Source organism: Fistularia commersonii, chromosome 18, assembly GCF_037954325.1.
Source record: "Fistularia commersonii isolate RoL2024-O1a breed Wild chromosome 18, RoL_Fcom_v1.0, whole genome shotgun sequence".
Taxonomy (NCBI): domain Eukaryota; kingdom Metazoa; phylum Chordata; class Actinopteri; order Syngnathiformes; family Fistulariidae; genus Fistularia; species Fistularia commersonii.
The window spans coordinates 6,891,618-6,906,088 of record NC_141301.1 but is presented as its reverse complement, the minus strand read 5'-3'; the positions used below and the strand labels follow the sequence as shown (position 1 = coordinate 6,906,088).

Sequence of the window (14,471 nt, the reverse complement as noted above, 5' to 3'; positions counted from 1 at the left end):
TCCGGCCTGCAACCTGTCCTGTCTGCCACCCTGCCTGAGGCCCATCCCGTCCTGCCTGCAACCGGTCCCGCCTGCAACCCGTCCCGGTGAGACCCAGCCCTGTGCACTTCTGTCTCGGGGCCAGGGGCTTACCAACGACACCCCACCTGCCGTTTCAACTCAAAGCGCTTTCCATCCAGATTCCTTCTGAGGTGTGGTTCCCTGCTAGAGTCCGCCCCTGCGGTTCGTGACACTGGGTTTTGTCAGTTTTACTTGACTGCGTTTTCGCTTGAAGAAGTTTTTGCCTTGGAAAAAGTTGACTGCCTTCATTCGCGGTGCCCTGCGCTACAAAAGCCCAGCTTTCAAGTGTGGCTGGAATTGAAGGAGCACTAATTGGGGGTCAATCGCCTACCGGCGGGAGACTAGGATACGGCTGGACACACCCGAAGTTGATGGGCCAATCAGACACCGAAACCAATCACAACAAGGACTAGAGCCACAACAAGTTAGTTTGAAACTGTATACTAAAGTAAATTAACTTCTACTCACAATAATTAACTTCTAAACAAGGTATGCTGCAACAAGTTTCTCGATAGTTATTTAGTTAGGGGAGTTACTAACTGGACCAACTGCATTTCCTCTCTTCAATGTCTTCCTCACTTTTGTGGTCAAATTTGTTTTCATAAAATCACATTTTGAAAATGTCTTTAAAATGTAGTCTTAATTTATATATATATACATATAGTGACATGTTACTTCAGTTTGGTTTTAAAATGAAGCCTTTGTCAATTGCTGGATCACAATTTACTCATGTTAAAGTGGCACTAAATAACATTTTCACCCTGGAAAATAATGTAATTCATTTCATTTTAGTCATTGTTGATGTCCTGTCCTTGGGTGAGTAATTTAGCATCATTAATGCTAATCAACATAAATATGTTGGTTTTATTTTTTTTTATGTACGTTTAAACAATCATTCTTATCTACTGCTATCCACTTATCCTGAATTCAGGGTTGCAGGGATGCTAGAGCCTATCCCAGCTGTCATTGGGCAAGTGGCAGGGTTCACCCTGGACATGTTGACAGATGATTATAGTTATTAATTAATTCATGTATGCATTTTGTGATTTTCTTCATGATCTCAAAGTCTCAAATTCTGTGTTGCCTGTTGAGTCAAACAACTGATTATTTTGATAGATGCATTGCCATCTAATTTACTTCAGCAAACAGCCAACTGCTGAAAATATTGATGCCTTTAACAATCTGAACACTTACGTAGAAGCAAAGATAAATGGGGATACAAATAAATGGTGAATTGAAATGAAATTAGTGTTTCCAAATTTGTCATTCTATGAAAAAGGCTGCATTTTCCTGACTTTACTACAGCCGGAAAAAAAAATCTACTGACACAAGAAAGAACTGTCCTAACATTAAAACCAGATGTAAACAAATAACAAAAGTGCAGTCTTTATATCATGTACTTAAAAATGATGCATTTGTGCATAAACAGTTTTAGTTTTGGTTACTGACCAGCAGTCACACCAAAACTATTCATGGGTTTATGTTGATATGTGAGGACAAGCAGCAAAATTGTTTTTACTGCGTTGAGACTTCAAAGTTTAAAGTCCTCAATATCCAATGCATGGTTGTGTTAAATCAGAACTGAGGCCAATATGTATGTAAATGATACGTCTCAAGTCCAGATCTGTATTAAGAGCCTTTTCTTTTTTTTTTTACATGAGAACATCTGGACAAAGCCTGAGGTCACTGAGGGTGTTCACATTACCAACACTCCATAAAAGGTCATTTCCACAGGCAGTTGTCTAGTTTTGGTTGATATGATTTAGGAGATGGCAGAAGAACAGATTATGTTTAGCATTGTTCGTTGTTATCCGAAATTATAGGATATTGGTATCAATCATTTGCAACCCATCTTTTGTAGAATTATTTACATTTTTTTCTTCATTCATTGGAACATAATCTATTGAAAATAGATATACAATCTACACAGATTATATGATGTCATAAAATATTCCCATGGTTACTGAAGTTGTATCTGAGACCAGAATCACATGACGTGTGTGTGTGTGCCGGCTGATGATATTGTAAGACAAATTATTTACATTTTGTAGTGTATGATAATAACATGTCCAACAGATATCCCTATTTAAAAGTGACATAAATTTTGGTAGAAGTTATTCTTGCATAATAACACTAACATTTCTTTAAAATGGCCAAAATTTTAAATGCGTAACGTCACTGCGATTGTTCATGGTAGAGGTAATTTAAATGCACTGCAAAAGAGTCCATACAGAGTTCATCGCAAGCAGAGAAACTGGTTGCCAAGTAGATGGCACTGGAGGTCCAGATTTGATGTCCAACTAAAATATGCTATATTTTAGTTGGACATCAAATCTGGTTGAAGTTTTGATTATCAGACATGAGATATCAGACATGAGACTTTAAGAAAAAAAAAATATATATATAAATATGTAAACATCATCAAAAGGTAATTTCTTTTATTTAGTGGATGGTAACATTTGATGTTCGATATTTAGCAGATTATTAGCATTTAGATTTTTGTTACTGAAAAAAAATATCACTGTCAGCTGTCATCAATATCCCCTGGAAATCAAATGTTTTTTATAAGGCATTGTAATCCTTATATCAATATATATATAGAGAGAGAGACTATTCAAGCAAATATCAACATTTAAGCAATGTTGGTGTCACGGTCTTGTCAGGCTCTAGTGGGCTGGGCATGCCTACTCACCAGTCACAGCCCAGGTCCTGGTCCCCAGTCAATTATGACTCCTTGTTGAACTGCCCACACCTGTCCTGTGTTACCCTGATTCATTTAACCTTTTTGGCGTCTGCTCCTGGGATTCCTTAGGCTGCCGATGTTCTTCACCTACAGTCAGTGTTGTTTGGAGTCTCAGGCTACAGGACATCATTTAACGCCTAAGGGGCTGTTTTTGTTGAATCTCAAACAAATGTTAAGAATCGTGCTGTTCTGGAGGTCTGTTACAGTTGGTGCTGAATTGTGAAGGAAGAAACACTAGCAAACGGTTTATGTAAAATATTGATTGTTAAACTGCCGAAGTCTTTCTAAAACAACTGAACTGAAGATCACAGAACAGACTGCTGGAGTTAAATTATGATCATATTAATCTTTATTGTTCACTTCACTAAACATAGATAATAGGTATTCATGTAGTTGCTTTGATTAAGAGAATTATAAATCAGAAGGTTGAATGAGGCTACTGGTAAACCAATAATCATTGAGAAACATCACAGCAGCACAAACCAGGTTTTCCAGTCAAAGGACAAGGAAGCAAATATATGCTGGAGAATGAACATTCATGCTGTATTCTTCTTCCTACTCCCAGTTCCTCGCTCTTCATAGCCTTGAAGCTTTCCATCGTCCAACATTATCAAGCAAAATGTTAGTACTAGGACCAAGTACGCTGGCATAAACAGATACACTAATTGAATGAACTACGTACCTGTCTATTGAGAAATGTAGCTATTATCTTAAATTTCACTTAAATACATACGGTAGGATGGAAGGATCACAGAACTTAAATGAATGCACGTTCTTTACAATTCGTACACCACTGATATACTGGTATGTAGAAAAAAGGACAAGAAATACCTTTTTGAAAGAAAAAAGTCTCCCCTGACCCTGGTTGACTAGAGTTTTATACAATATGCATCTGTTCTACCACTACCAAATTAACAGGAAATTTTTGACACAGTTTGACAGAGAAATACTTGGCAATGAGAATAAAACAGCTTACAACAGACACACTAGGATCTCAAAACAATGCAGAGAACATTTATCATGCGTAACGTAAGGCAACCTACTGCAGAATTTGATTTTTCACTAAATATAGAAAAAAACATAGTGTTCAGCATTAAGAATGTACCTGCATCTATAATACCTGTATGGACCATGGACAGCACTGTCTGCTGACTTTAATGTAGAGACTGGGCTCCTGAGTTTTAGGCCCATCTGCAGTTTCATTTTCCATAATGTAAATAATATAAGGGTAATGTAAAGTATGCGCTTATGCTACAATAAAGCCTTAACATGGACTTCAACGAGAAAATAGAGTCCAGATTTCTTATTTCAAGTCTACATGAGATGTACTGGATTGATATGTTATATTTTTTTACTATTTTTACATCTACTTCATCATCATATTTATCTCAAGAAATGTTACAAGATTCTAACTGTGTTTATGTGCACATTTCAGTACATGAGTACATGTTCAGTGATATATGGGTTGTGATAGTTGCCTTTACAAATCCTTTGTTTTGATAAGGGTAACCAAGGGCTTATCATCATGGCTGTAGTCTTCATAGGAAATTGGAGTGGCATCGTACATGGCAGGCCTGGACTTCTTGCCAAATCTAATTGAAGGCACAATAAACATCAATCACACTTCAATATTGCATCATGACATACTGTTTTTTCAATGCATCTCAACGCTTGTTTTGCTAAGCTACAGCAATTGATACAAGGTCTCATGCATCAGAATAGTAGAAATATCTTAAATTTTAGTAGATCGTCAGTATCTTACACTTGGAAGTATGAAACCTTACAATGTTCCCTTTTTACTGATTATTTACATTTTCAGTGTCCTGATAACAAACATCTGAAAATCATAAAAGGCAGGTGGGGTTTTTATTGTTCTTAATGCATTTGTTCCCTTGGCCAGTTGTAATATCATAGCCTTGGCGAAGCTATATTTCTCAAATATCCCTGAGAGGCATATGATTTGGATTTGTTTAGGCTCATTTGTTATCTTAGTACTTGTTTGAAATACATAAAACCAGTGCACCTATATTCCGCTGTCTTTAGTATATTTGTTTGTTTTAATTCTCTTGAATTATGTAGTTTGCACTGTAAACACAGAGCAGCAGAAATAGCTGTGTAACATTACTCTCTGTCTTTTGGTTAAAAATCAGTTTTAGGATCTTAATACTGGCTACAATGCTACTATAATTGTACAAACATGGCTTTGTCATGGCTTTGTCAATGGCAGAATACTACTACTGACCTGGCATGGCGGATTGAGGCAATGGCATTACTGAATTCACTGTCAATGCTGCGGCAGTTGTAGAACTCTTGGTAGGCGTGGCGTGATGATCCCTGGTACTCGATGCGGCTGATGCGACAGATGCCCACAATGAGGATGATCAGCATCAGAACGAAGGCCACACATAGTGCTCCAATGATAATATAGAGAGAGTGACGAGGCATGTTGGTCATGGTTTCCTCAGTCCGAGCTGGTTTCCACTGTAAGTCTGAAACAAATATAGACACACACATAAACATTTCTCTTTATACTGTTAATTCTTAGCTCAGCAGAATTTTTTTGAGTGGTTAACTTACGGATTTCACAATTGGGTCCAACCCATCCAGGGAGGCAATGACAGATGAAGCCATTTGATTGGTCAATGCAGGTGCCTCCATGGTGACATGGGTTGCTTTCACATTCATTAATGTCAACCTCACATTTCTCACCTGTTCAAACAGGAAACTAATATTAAGTCAAAATCGCAAAAAATTGAATCTCCCTGCTCAACCATTCCTTGTATCAATGGCAATCCCAAGAGTGAAGTATCTCTATTACGGTTTCATTTAAAAGGAAATGTAATGAATATTTGTTGAGCATAATATCTCATTATTTATGCCATATGTTTTGTGTGTTTTTGTTTGTTTTGTAAAAAGAGGGTCTATCAAATAGACACTGACCCTTGGAGGATTTCTGAGCCATTTTCAGCGGTCAATACTTCAATAGCAATCAGTCAAGTTAAGATCTAAAGTGGTCACTTCTGACTCTTGACTACTGGTAATTCGGATATTCGGTGACTGAATTGCATTTCTTGTAAGTCCCTTTGGATAAAAGCTTCTGCCAAATGACTGTAATGTGAATGTTATTTAATGTAATGTAACATCCACCTATTTCTGAATTAATGATTGGAACTAGGCGTTCTGTCAATAATGTCACAACTTACAGCCGAACACATCTCCACGGCTTAATGACATTGGACAACTGCTATACATTGGTCAAATGGTCTTGTGTCTTTCCTAAAAATCCAAAGATTTCCATATATGATTCTTTAAATAAAGTGACCCATTATTTTTCTTTTAAAAGTTAAGTTATATATCAGAAACATCCACTAGCAGACATTCACTTTGGGTTATACTTTGGGTTATCTTTTGAAAATGTTCGAATTAGGTGTGTCATATATATATATATATAAATTGCATTTTTTTATTTTTTTTATTTTTTCATTTTCACTTCTTTAAATTGGAGAGGTACAACACTAAAACTCAGGCTAAAAGATTAAATAATCTGATGACAGTTGTTTACAGTAAAAGATTTTTGGTGCAAAAAAATATCATATGAGTGTTTGAGTTCAGTCCTTTGTCCAAATCCAGTTTAGTCTGAAGTTCAGGCTCGTTTTTAGCTGGGAAGATAACACTAAAGGCTGCCTCAATAAATGGTACCATTGCTCACCAAGGTATCCAGGTAGGCAAGTACATGAAGCATTGAGTCCTGCACTTTCGCAGTGTCCTCCATTTTGGCAGTGCATCTTCACACATGGATCCTTGTAAATTTCACAATGTCTTCCTGCAAATAGTAACAGAACTCATATAAATACATCAAGTCTCAGTTTTTCTTGGACAGTGACATATTTATGTAGAATTATATTTTGAAATATTGACTGGATATAATTACCCTCAAACTGTAGTGTGCAAACACATTCATATGCATTGATGAGATCCCTGCAGGTGGCGTAGTTCTGGCAGGGCGCTGACAGACATTCATTGTATTCTTCTTCACAATACAAGCCATGATAGCCTTAAATGATAGATAGATATAAAATGAATACATATATTCTTGTATTTTTACTGCTTTGTTGATGTACAAGCATAGTAGCTTTGTCTTGCAGGAAATTACTTGCAATCAACAGATAATATATGACCAAGTAAGGGAAGCATGTGTACATGTAAAATTTATTTTTATACATTAAGCGCATGAGAAATAAAAGGTGCACTCTTGTGGCTAAATCATGTATTACAACATCACTATATCAAACATCTCTCAGCAAACATCTATGAGTCTTTGAATGACAAAAAATATTCAATAATAATGACAAAAAATAATAAACAGATTAAAAAAAGATTTCAGTGGCCAAAATGAGTTCTGCAAAAAAGTGGAGTAATTTAGAAATAAGGTACTGCTGTCACAACATGGTTGTGGTAGACCTTTGGATAACAGTTAGTAATGTGTTAAACTGATATTATGAATAGATAGCAAAAGCATATAGATCCTAACAAATAGCTAAAGTACATGTAGACATGAATGAGATTTTTTTGCAAAGTTTAATACATGTTATTACTTGTGGTATAATTGTAAGTAATCTTTACATTGTAGAACCAGCAAATTCGAATCAAAAGTTCTCCAAGTGACAGGAGAGAGCAGCTTTTAATCTCATTACAGTTAAATTAAATTTCAGTTGCATTTTCTTTGTTAATCAATAAACGTTAAGGTTCAATCTAGAATGACATGAAATAATTAACCCCTTTCATTGTTTTTTGTTGAAAATGTGTGAACAATCAAAAAAACAACATCTTATGTCTACATGGAGCAAGGAAACTGCTCTAATGAACCATTAACCCAAACAAAAACTGCATCTCTTTTGCAATCCCAAAGCTGTTTTTTCAAAAAGAATAATTCAGTGTTTTGTTTGGCTGATATGTTCGAAACACAAAACATGGATGAAACATGTTGAAATATCACAGAGATGTACAAACATGACATAGCTTAGGTATCACATGACTGGATTAAATAACTAATACTTGCCAATCAACAGAAATTAATTACAGCAAATATAGAATTTCATTTAGTATGAAATACTAGGTGTCTCAGATAAACTGCCAAATAGCATTTGCAAGCCATCTGCCAATTTATTTCATTAGAATATTTTTATCACTCTTTGATACCAATTTCAAACTTAACATAACTTAATAATGAAAAAAAGTCAGAACTAGGTAAAGGTATAATTATATTCTTATTAAAGAAAACTATTAAACTATTAAATTATTCAAGAAACTATTTGCAATAACTGTTAAAGTGATGTGCATAAATGTTTTTAGTATAACCTATAAATATGAATTAGTCCATTTTTGAAATATATTTTAGAATAATTAAGAAGAGGTACATTTTGAAGAATGATATCCTTTATTGTTGTTTTTTTTTTAGTAATCATTAGGGCTGTGGTGCCAAATAATTACATTTTGAGATTCCTGAACTAGGTCTGATGACATGTAGTTCAGTAGTTCTCCAGAGGGTGGCAGTTAAAGCAAAAAAAAAAAGCAGCCAGTAACGTGTACATGGACGTCATTCAAATCACATATCTGCAATAGTCACAAGATGAAATACCAAATACACCTTTGTGTGTTGCAAATTTCTCTTAAGGAACATATTAGCGATTCAAAGGTGGTTCTGTGACGGTAAAATATTTCATCCAAGTTTGTGTAGAGGTGTGTGAACCTTTCTCTGTAATTATTATGGGAAGCATAGTCTTTTAAATAATTTATAACAGTCTCAACAAAATATTTACAATTATATGGATCAGCTTCAAAATTAAAATCACCAGAGTACAAAAGTACACACTGGACTAGAGTGTTTTTGTTAGTTTGAAACCTAATTAAATCTATTAGTTTAAAACCTTGAGAGTCTTTCTAAATAAGTCACCGGAGATCCTGAAGTTTTAAAAACAGTAGTGTACAAACACACAAAATAAAATTTCCAAGAAACCACAGATTTTTTGCCAGGGGAGTTAAATGCACAAACATAGTTAAACATCCAACAATAAAAGATCAACCCTGCATAAGCTCATATTCCCTGTCAGCCTAACAACTTATATTGGCTTAAATTGGCTAAACAAAGCACATCTCTATCTCTCTCGCTCTCGATCTCTCTCTCTCGATCTCTCTCTCTCACACACACACACACACACACACACACACACACACACACACACACACACACACACACACACACACATACACTCACACACACACACTTAGCTGTCCTTGTGTAAACAATTGGAACAATGTCCTGATTTTGGGTCTGCCTGCTGGTGTAGTGCACATCTTGTGGTCCTCCTTTGAATGACGATATTGTTGATTTGTTCAGTTGCTTTGTTACAGGTAGCTCACCAGGTTTGGCTGTGAAGTGCTAGCGCCTCAAGGTGGCCAGGGTTGATGTAACAACACCTTAGGAGTTCTTTTGCAGTCTTTATAGCGCCTTTTCTGGCCACTGGCAGCTCGCTTGGAGTTGTGTAGTTGTCCATAGAGGATTTGGCGTGGGGCATGGCTATAGTGTGGCAAACCCAGCGTGAATGCCTGTTGGCCAGAGCTGCTTCTAAGCTGATGGTGCTAGTTGCAGTCAGAATGTCAGTGTGGGGGATCCGGTCTACCCAGGACGAGAATTGAGAGTTGAGAATTTTATGGAGACATCTAATGTGGAACCTTTCCAAGCTGTTTATATGACCTCTGTATGGAGTCCATGTCTCAGCCCCATAAAGTATGGTGGAGACACAGACTGCGTTTAAACTCCCACTTTGGTACTGATTTTCAGGTTGTTGGGAGGCCCCCAAACATTGATGAGGCTTTGTTGATCCGGCAGTGTATTCCACTGTCAAGAGAACAGTCTGTGGAGAGCAGAGTTGTTTCTAGAGCATGTCACAGCTTGTGGTGTCAAAGGCTTTGGTGAGGTCATTAAAGACCATGTAGAGGTCTCTGTGCCATTCTCTGCTTTTTTCAAGTAGCTGCTGTAGATCAAAGATCATATCAATTGTGGATCTGGACTTCCGGAAGCCACAGTTTATTTCAGGGAGAGTACATTCTGAAATGTAATCCATCAGCCAGGAGAGCATAATCTTTGCAAGCACTTTGCCTGCTGTGGAGAGGAGTGAGATTCCCCGACTGCTGCCAAAGTCTGCTCTGTCCCCTTTCTGCTTGTAGAGGACAATGATGTTTGCATCCCTCCAGTCCTGGGGCACTTTCTCAGATTGCCAGATTTGGGTGATCAGGAGGTGTATACAGCGTGTGAGAAGATAACCTCCATGTTTGAGTACCTCTGCTGGGATACCATAAGGTCCTGGACTTTAGTTGTTTTTTAAGCTCCTGATGGCCTTGTGTATTTCTAAGAAGTGTGGCAGGGCATCTAGATATTGTGTCTGAGGCATAACTGGCAGCTTGTCAAGAATATTTGGGTTTACAGGGTTGGTGTGATTGAAGAGATTTTTAAAGTGACTGGCCCAGCACTTAAGGATTGCTCAAGGAGCAAGGAACTTGCGCAACAGGAAGAGTTTAAGGTGAGGGTGTGAGTGCGCAGTCATCACTCCCATCATTCTTTGCTCTTTCAAAGCAGCTTTCAGAGGCATGAGAAACTCACCTTCACTCTGGTTAGAGCTACAGGGTACTGCCAGTAGTCCGGTCTCCTGGGTTCCTACTATTGGCTGTCCTCATCTAGGGATTTGTGTTCACGGTTTACTCCCCTAGCCATCATACCTCCTCGAGTTTACCCCCATGGCAGTGGGGCAGTTGTTGGCACAGATACCTCTGGGGACCACTGGAGGTCTAAGATCTCTCACTAATTCACCCTGTCTCCGTAGGCTGCCACAAGGAGATATAGTGAGAATCTTGGTGAGGGGGAGGCTATGTACTGACCACGGAAGACTTGGTAACTGCTACCTTAACCCCATCAGTGACGGTCAGTGGCAGAGGTATAAGGAGGGACATTGCAGGCATCCCTACATGCAATGGCTCGCTCAGCAGACTCCACTAGGCGCGTTACCATACCCTGCTGATCACTCAGCCACACACACACACACACACACACACACACACACACACACACACACACACACACACACACACACACACACACACACACACACACACACACACACACACACACACACACACACACACACACACACACACACACACACACACACACACACACACACACACACACACACACATAAACATCATTATGAAAAAATTAATAAAAAATACTGAGAAATGTTACTTCTCCTGACTAACTCTTCACTTTCATCCGTACAGGGATTTACAAATCAAGCCTTGCAATTTCAATGTAAAACCATAATAATGATAATAACAACAATGCTCTACTATCACATCCCTTTGCCTAAGAAAAAATTGCACTTTGGCACTTCTGCAGCTGTCAATATTGGCAATTCTGTTACAATACATCATAATGATTAATCAAAATTTATGTTATCTGCATACCATAGGATGTACGTATGACAGTGCAATCACCAAATAAAAACAACTAGATAAAGTAGCAAGACATTACCTAAACATGTGAATAAAATTACTTGTGCTAATGTTGAAAAAATACATGCTTTACTTTATTTAATATTATAAGCAAACACTTAATATTTAGTGTTTGATGTGTAAGACTATTCTGGCTTCAGGTTTTAACAACCTCTCTCTGGGCTACTGCTAACCAATTTAAGGAAGAGTTGGAATTAATGAGAAGCTGCTCAGGTCCTCATAGGAAAATGTCAGTGAAATGTCAATTGCCTTTTAGCTTCTGGCATTCTCAGTTGGCTTACAAGTCTGAATGATGGATTCCTCAACATGTTAGCTTCCCAACACCATTTTCCAAGGCAATTACACAACCATTACACACCCGCTGGCATTTTGGTCAGGTGGGGCCAAGTCCAATTTAGTTCTAAATTTGATGTGTGTGTTTGTTTGCATGTGTGTGTGTGTGTGTGTGTGTGTGTGTGTGTATGTGTGTGTGTGTGTGTGTGTGTGTATGTGTGTGTGTGTGAGAGAGAGAGAGAGAGAGAGAGAGAGAGAGAGAGAGAGAGAGAGAGAGAGAGAGAGAGAGAGAGAGAGAGAGAGTGAGTGAGAGAGAGAGAGAGACTGCTTGGGTTCTAATTACAAAATACCCATTTTAGCAATTCCATAGGCTAAAGCTCTGTGACAAATTTATAGTTAAAGTTTGTGGGGCGGGGGGGTGGCTTCGATGCGGGAACCAGACATAATACAGTTAGATGGAGGTGAGAAATTAAAAATGAGGAGTGGTACAATGGAGGTTAGAATCAAAAAGAAGAAAATGTTTGTATGGAACATGGTGACTTTTCACTGGTCAGTATTTCTTTTTTTTAATATTATTCCCTTTACGAAACCACTAAAGAAGGAACAACTGTACTGAAAACTGTGGGCGTGTTTGTCAGAAACATTAGCATTCCCAAAATATGATTATGTATTCTGATACAAGACATTATTAATTTCTTTGTTATGTCCCCGCTTCATTACGTATGCTTAGAGGCAACTATAGCTGTCCTAACTGAATGAATGAGACCTACAAAACAATAATTCATGATGATGATGATGATGGTGTAGCTCTTAACGTTTGGTTTTTGAATCATCTCTTTATCATAGCTACCAAATTGCACAATAATGGAAAATTATAAGTACTCATCCCTTCAATTCACATAATCACTCGTGGTATGACACTAGCAATACAGTCTCATGAGGTCACAAGCCGGTGCCTCTCTGAGCCGGTCCCGCTATAGCCCACTATATGACTATACAGTATACGGCTGTCATATCAGATTGTTTGAGGCCTGGGTTAACAACATCTGACCTTGGTGCATTCAACCTAAAGGGTACCAGTGGAAAATTTGGTCAGTGAGGATCAAAGAAGGAGAGGAGGAAGGCATGTTTGGAGGCAGAGCGAAAGGAAAGGCATGAGTCTGGACTTAGAGTAAGGACTTTGACTTGGAGGATGGATATATTGTGTGTCCAGGAGACCAGGTGGAAAGGTAGTAAGGCTGGAAGCTGAGGTGTAGGTTTTTGTTATACTATCATGGTTTTGATGGGAAGAGAAATGGAGGAGTTATTTTGAAGGAGTTTGATAAGAATGTCATGAAGGCGAAAAAAGTGCTCAATGTTGTCAGTGGCTATGCCCCTGAGGTGGGATGTGAGTTTGAGGAGAAGGAGAAGTTCTGGAATGAGTTAGATGAAGTGATGCAGAGAGAGTGGTAGTTAGTTCAGACTTTGACGGACATGTTGGTGCTGGCAATAAAGCTGATGAAGGAGTTATGTTCAGGTTTGGTATCCGGGACACAGAGGGACAGATGGTAGTACACTTTGCAAAAAGGATTGAAATGTCTGTAGTCTATATTTTTTCCAGAAGAGACAGGAACATCGGGTAAATTATAAGAGTTGAGGTTGGAGCATGCAGGTAGACTATATCTTGTATTGACAAAGAAATCTAAGTGATCAGTGACTGCAAAGTAGTGGTAGGTGAGAGTGTAGCCAGACAAATATGGATGGTAGTTTATGGAATGAATCTGGTGACAGGTAAAATGAGGACAAAGGCAGAGCAGAGGAAAAAGTGATAGAAGCTGAAAAGGGAGGAGTGTTGTTTGGTTTTCAGGGAGGAGTTGAGAAAGATGGTCAGGGAGAGCTCCCAGATGACTGGACAACTACAGCTAATGTGATAAGGGAGACAGGTCGGAGAGTACTTGGAGTGTCATCAGGAAGGAAAGTAGATATGAAGACTTGGTGGTGGAAGAAGTGCAGCATTATGTACAGAGAAAGAGATTAGCAAAAAGAAGTAGGGCACTGAGGGAACTGAAGAGAGCAGACAGGAATACAGGGAGATGCAGCACAAGGTAAAGGTAGAGATGGCAAAGGCCAAACAAAGGGCAAATGATTATATGATAGATTGGAAAATAAGGAAAGAGAGAATGATTTATACAGGCTGGAAAACAGATATCAAGATGGCAAGGACATGCACAAGTGGTGAGATGATAGCTAGTGTACTTTGAAGAGCTGAAGATAAGATAAGATAAGATAAGATAAGATAAGATAAGATAAGATAAGATAAGATAAGATAAGATAAGATAAACTTTACTGATCCCCATAGGGATTCTTTTGTCACAGCAGCGTGACAGATTATAAGTGTCAAAGAGAGACAATTAGGAGACAATTAGAAAAACCAAAAGGTATCCACAAATAAATAGACACCAGAGAAAACAACAAGAGCAACAACATCGAGGAAGACAGTAAGAGGGAAAGATGACAACCAAAACTAAACGACAACATAAACATAGTGACAATAGCAATAATAAGAATAAAATAAATAAACTACAATAGGCAGGAAGCGAGTGGGCTGAGACCAACAGGATAAAAAACAACAAAGTTCCCCATTCATTCAACACATGAATGGGTGTAAATGGGTAGTGAATGGGGTGGGTAGTGAGGTTGTGGTAGCACAGATGCACCTCTGGCCAGTCGGGGTTGTGAGCCGTCCAGACTGGTGTTATACAGTCTGATGGTCGTTTGATGGCTGTCTGATAAATGAGGAAAATGAAAAAGAGAAGAGTAGGAGAGGTGACTATGGTGAAGTGAAGAG

At 38.2% G+C, this 14,471-nt stretch overlaps 1 protein-coding gene across 1 annotated transcript in view; it reads right to left on the bottom strand.

Moving 5' to 3' along the window:
- Window positions 1-3,129: 3,129 nt before the first annotated feature.
- Window positions 3,130-14,471, bottom strand: part of dner (delta/notch-like EGF repeat containing) — a 90,107-nt gene continuing 78,765 nt past the window's right edge. The window contains exons 9-13 of the mRNA XM_086164904.1: window positions 6,735-6,857; window positions 6,513-6,626; window positions 5,381-5,512; window positions 5,046-5,292; window positions 3,130-4,395 (exon numbers count right to left, since the gene is read on the bottom strand). Coding sequence (XP_086021030.1) covers window positions 4,284-4,395; window positions 5,046-5,292; window positions 5,381-5,512; window positions 6,513-6,626; window positions 6,735-6,857 — 728 coding nt within the window. The 3' untranslated portion in view covers window positions 3,130-4,283. The remainder of the gene's footprint in view (window positions 4,396-5,045; window positions 5,293-5,380; window positions 5,513-6,512; window positions 6,627-6,734; window positions 6,858-14,471) is intronic.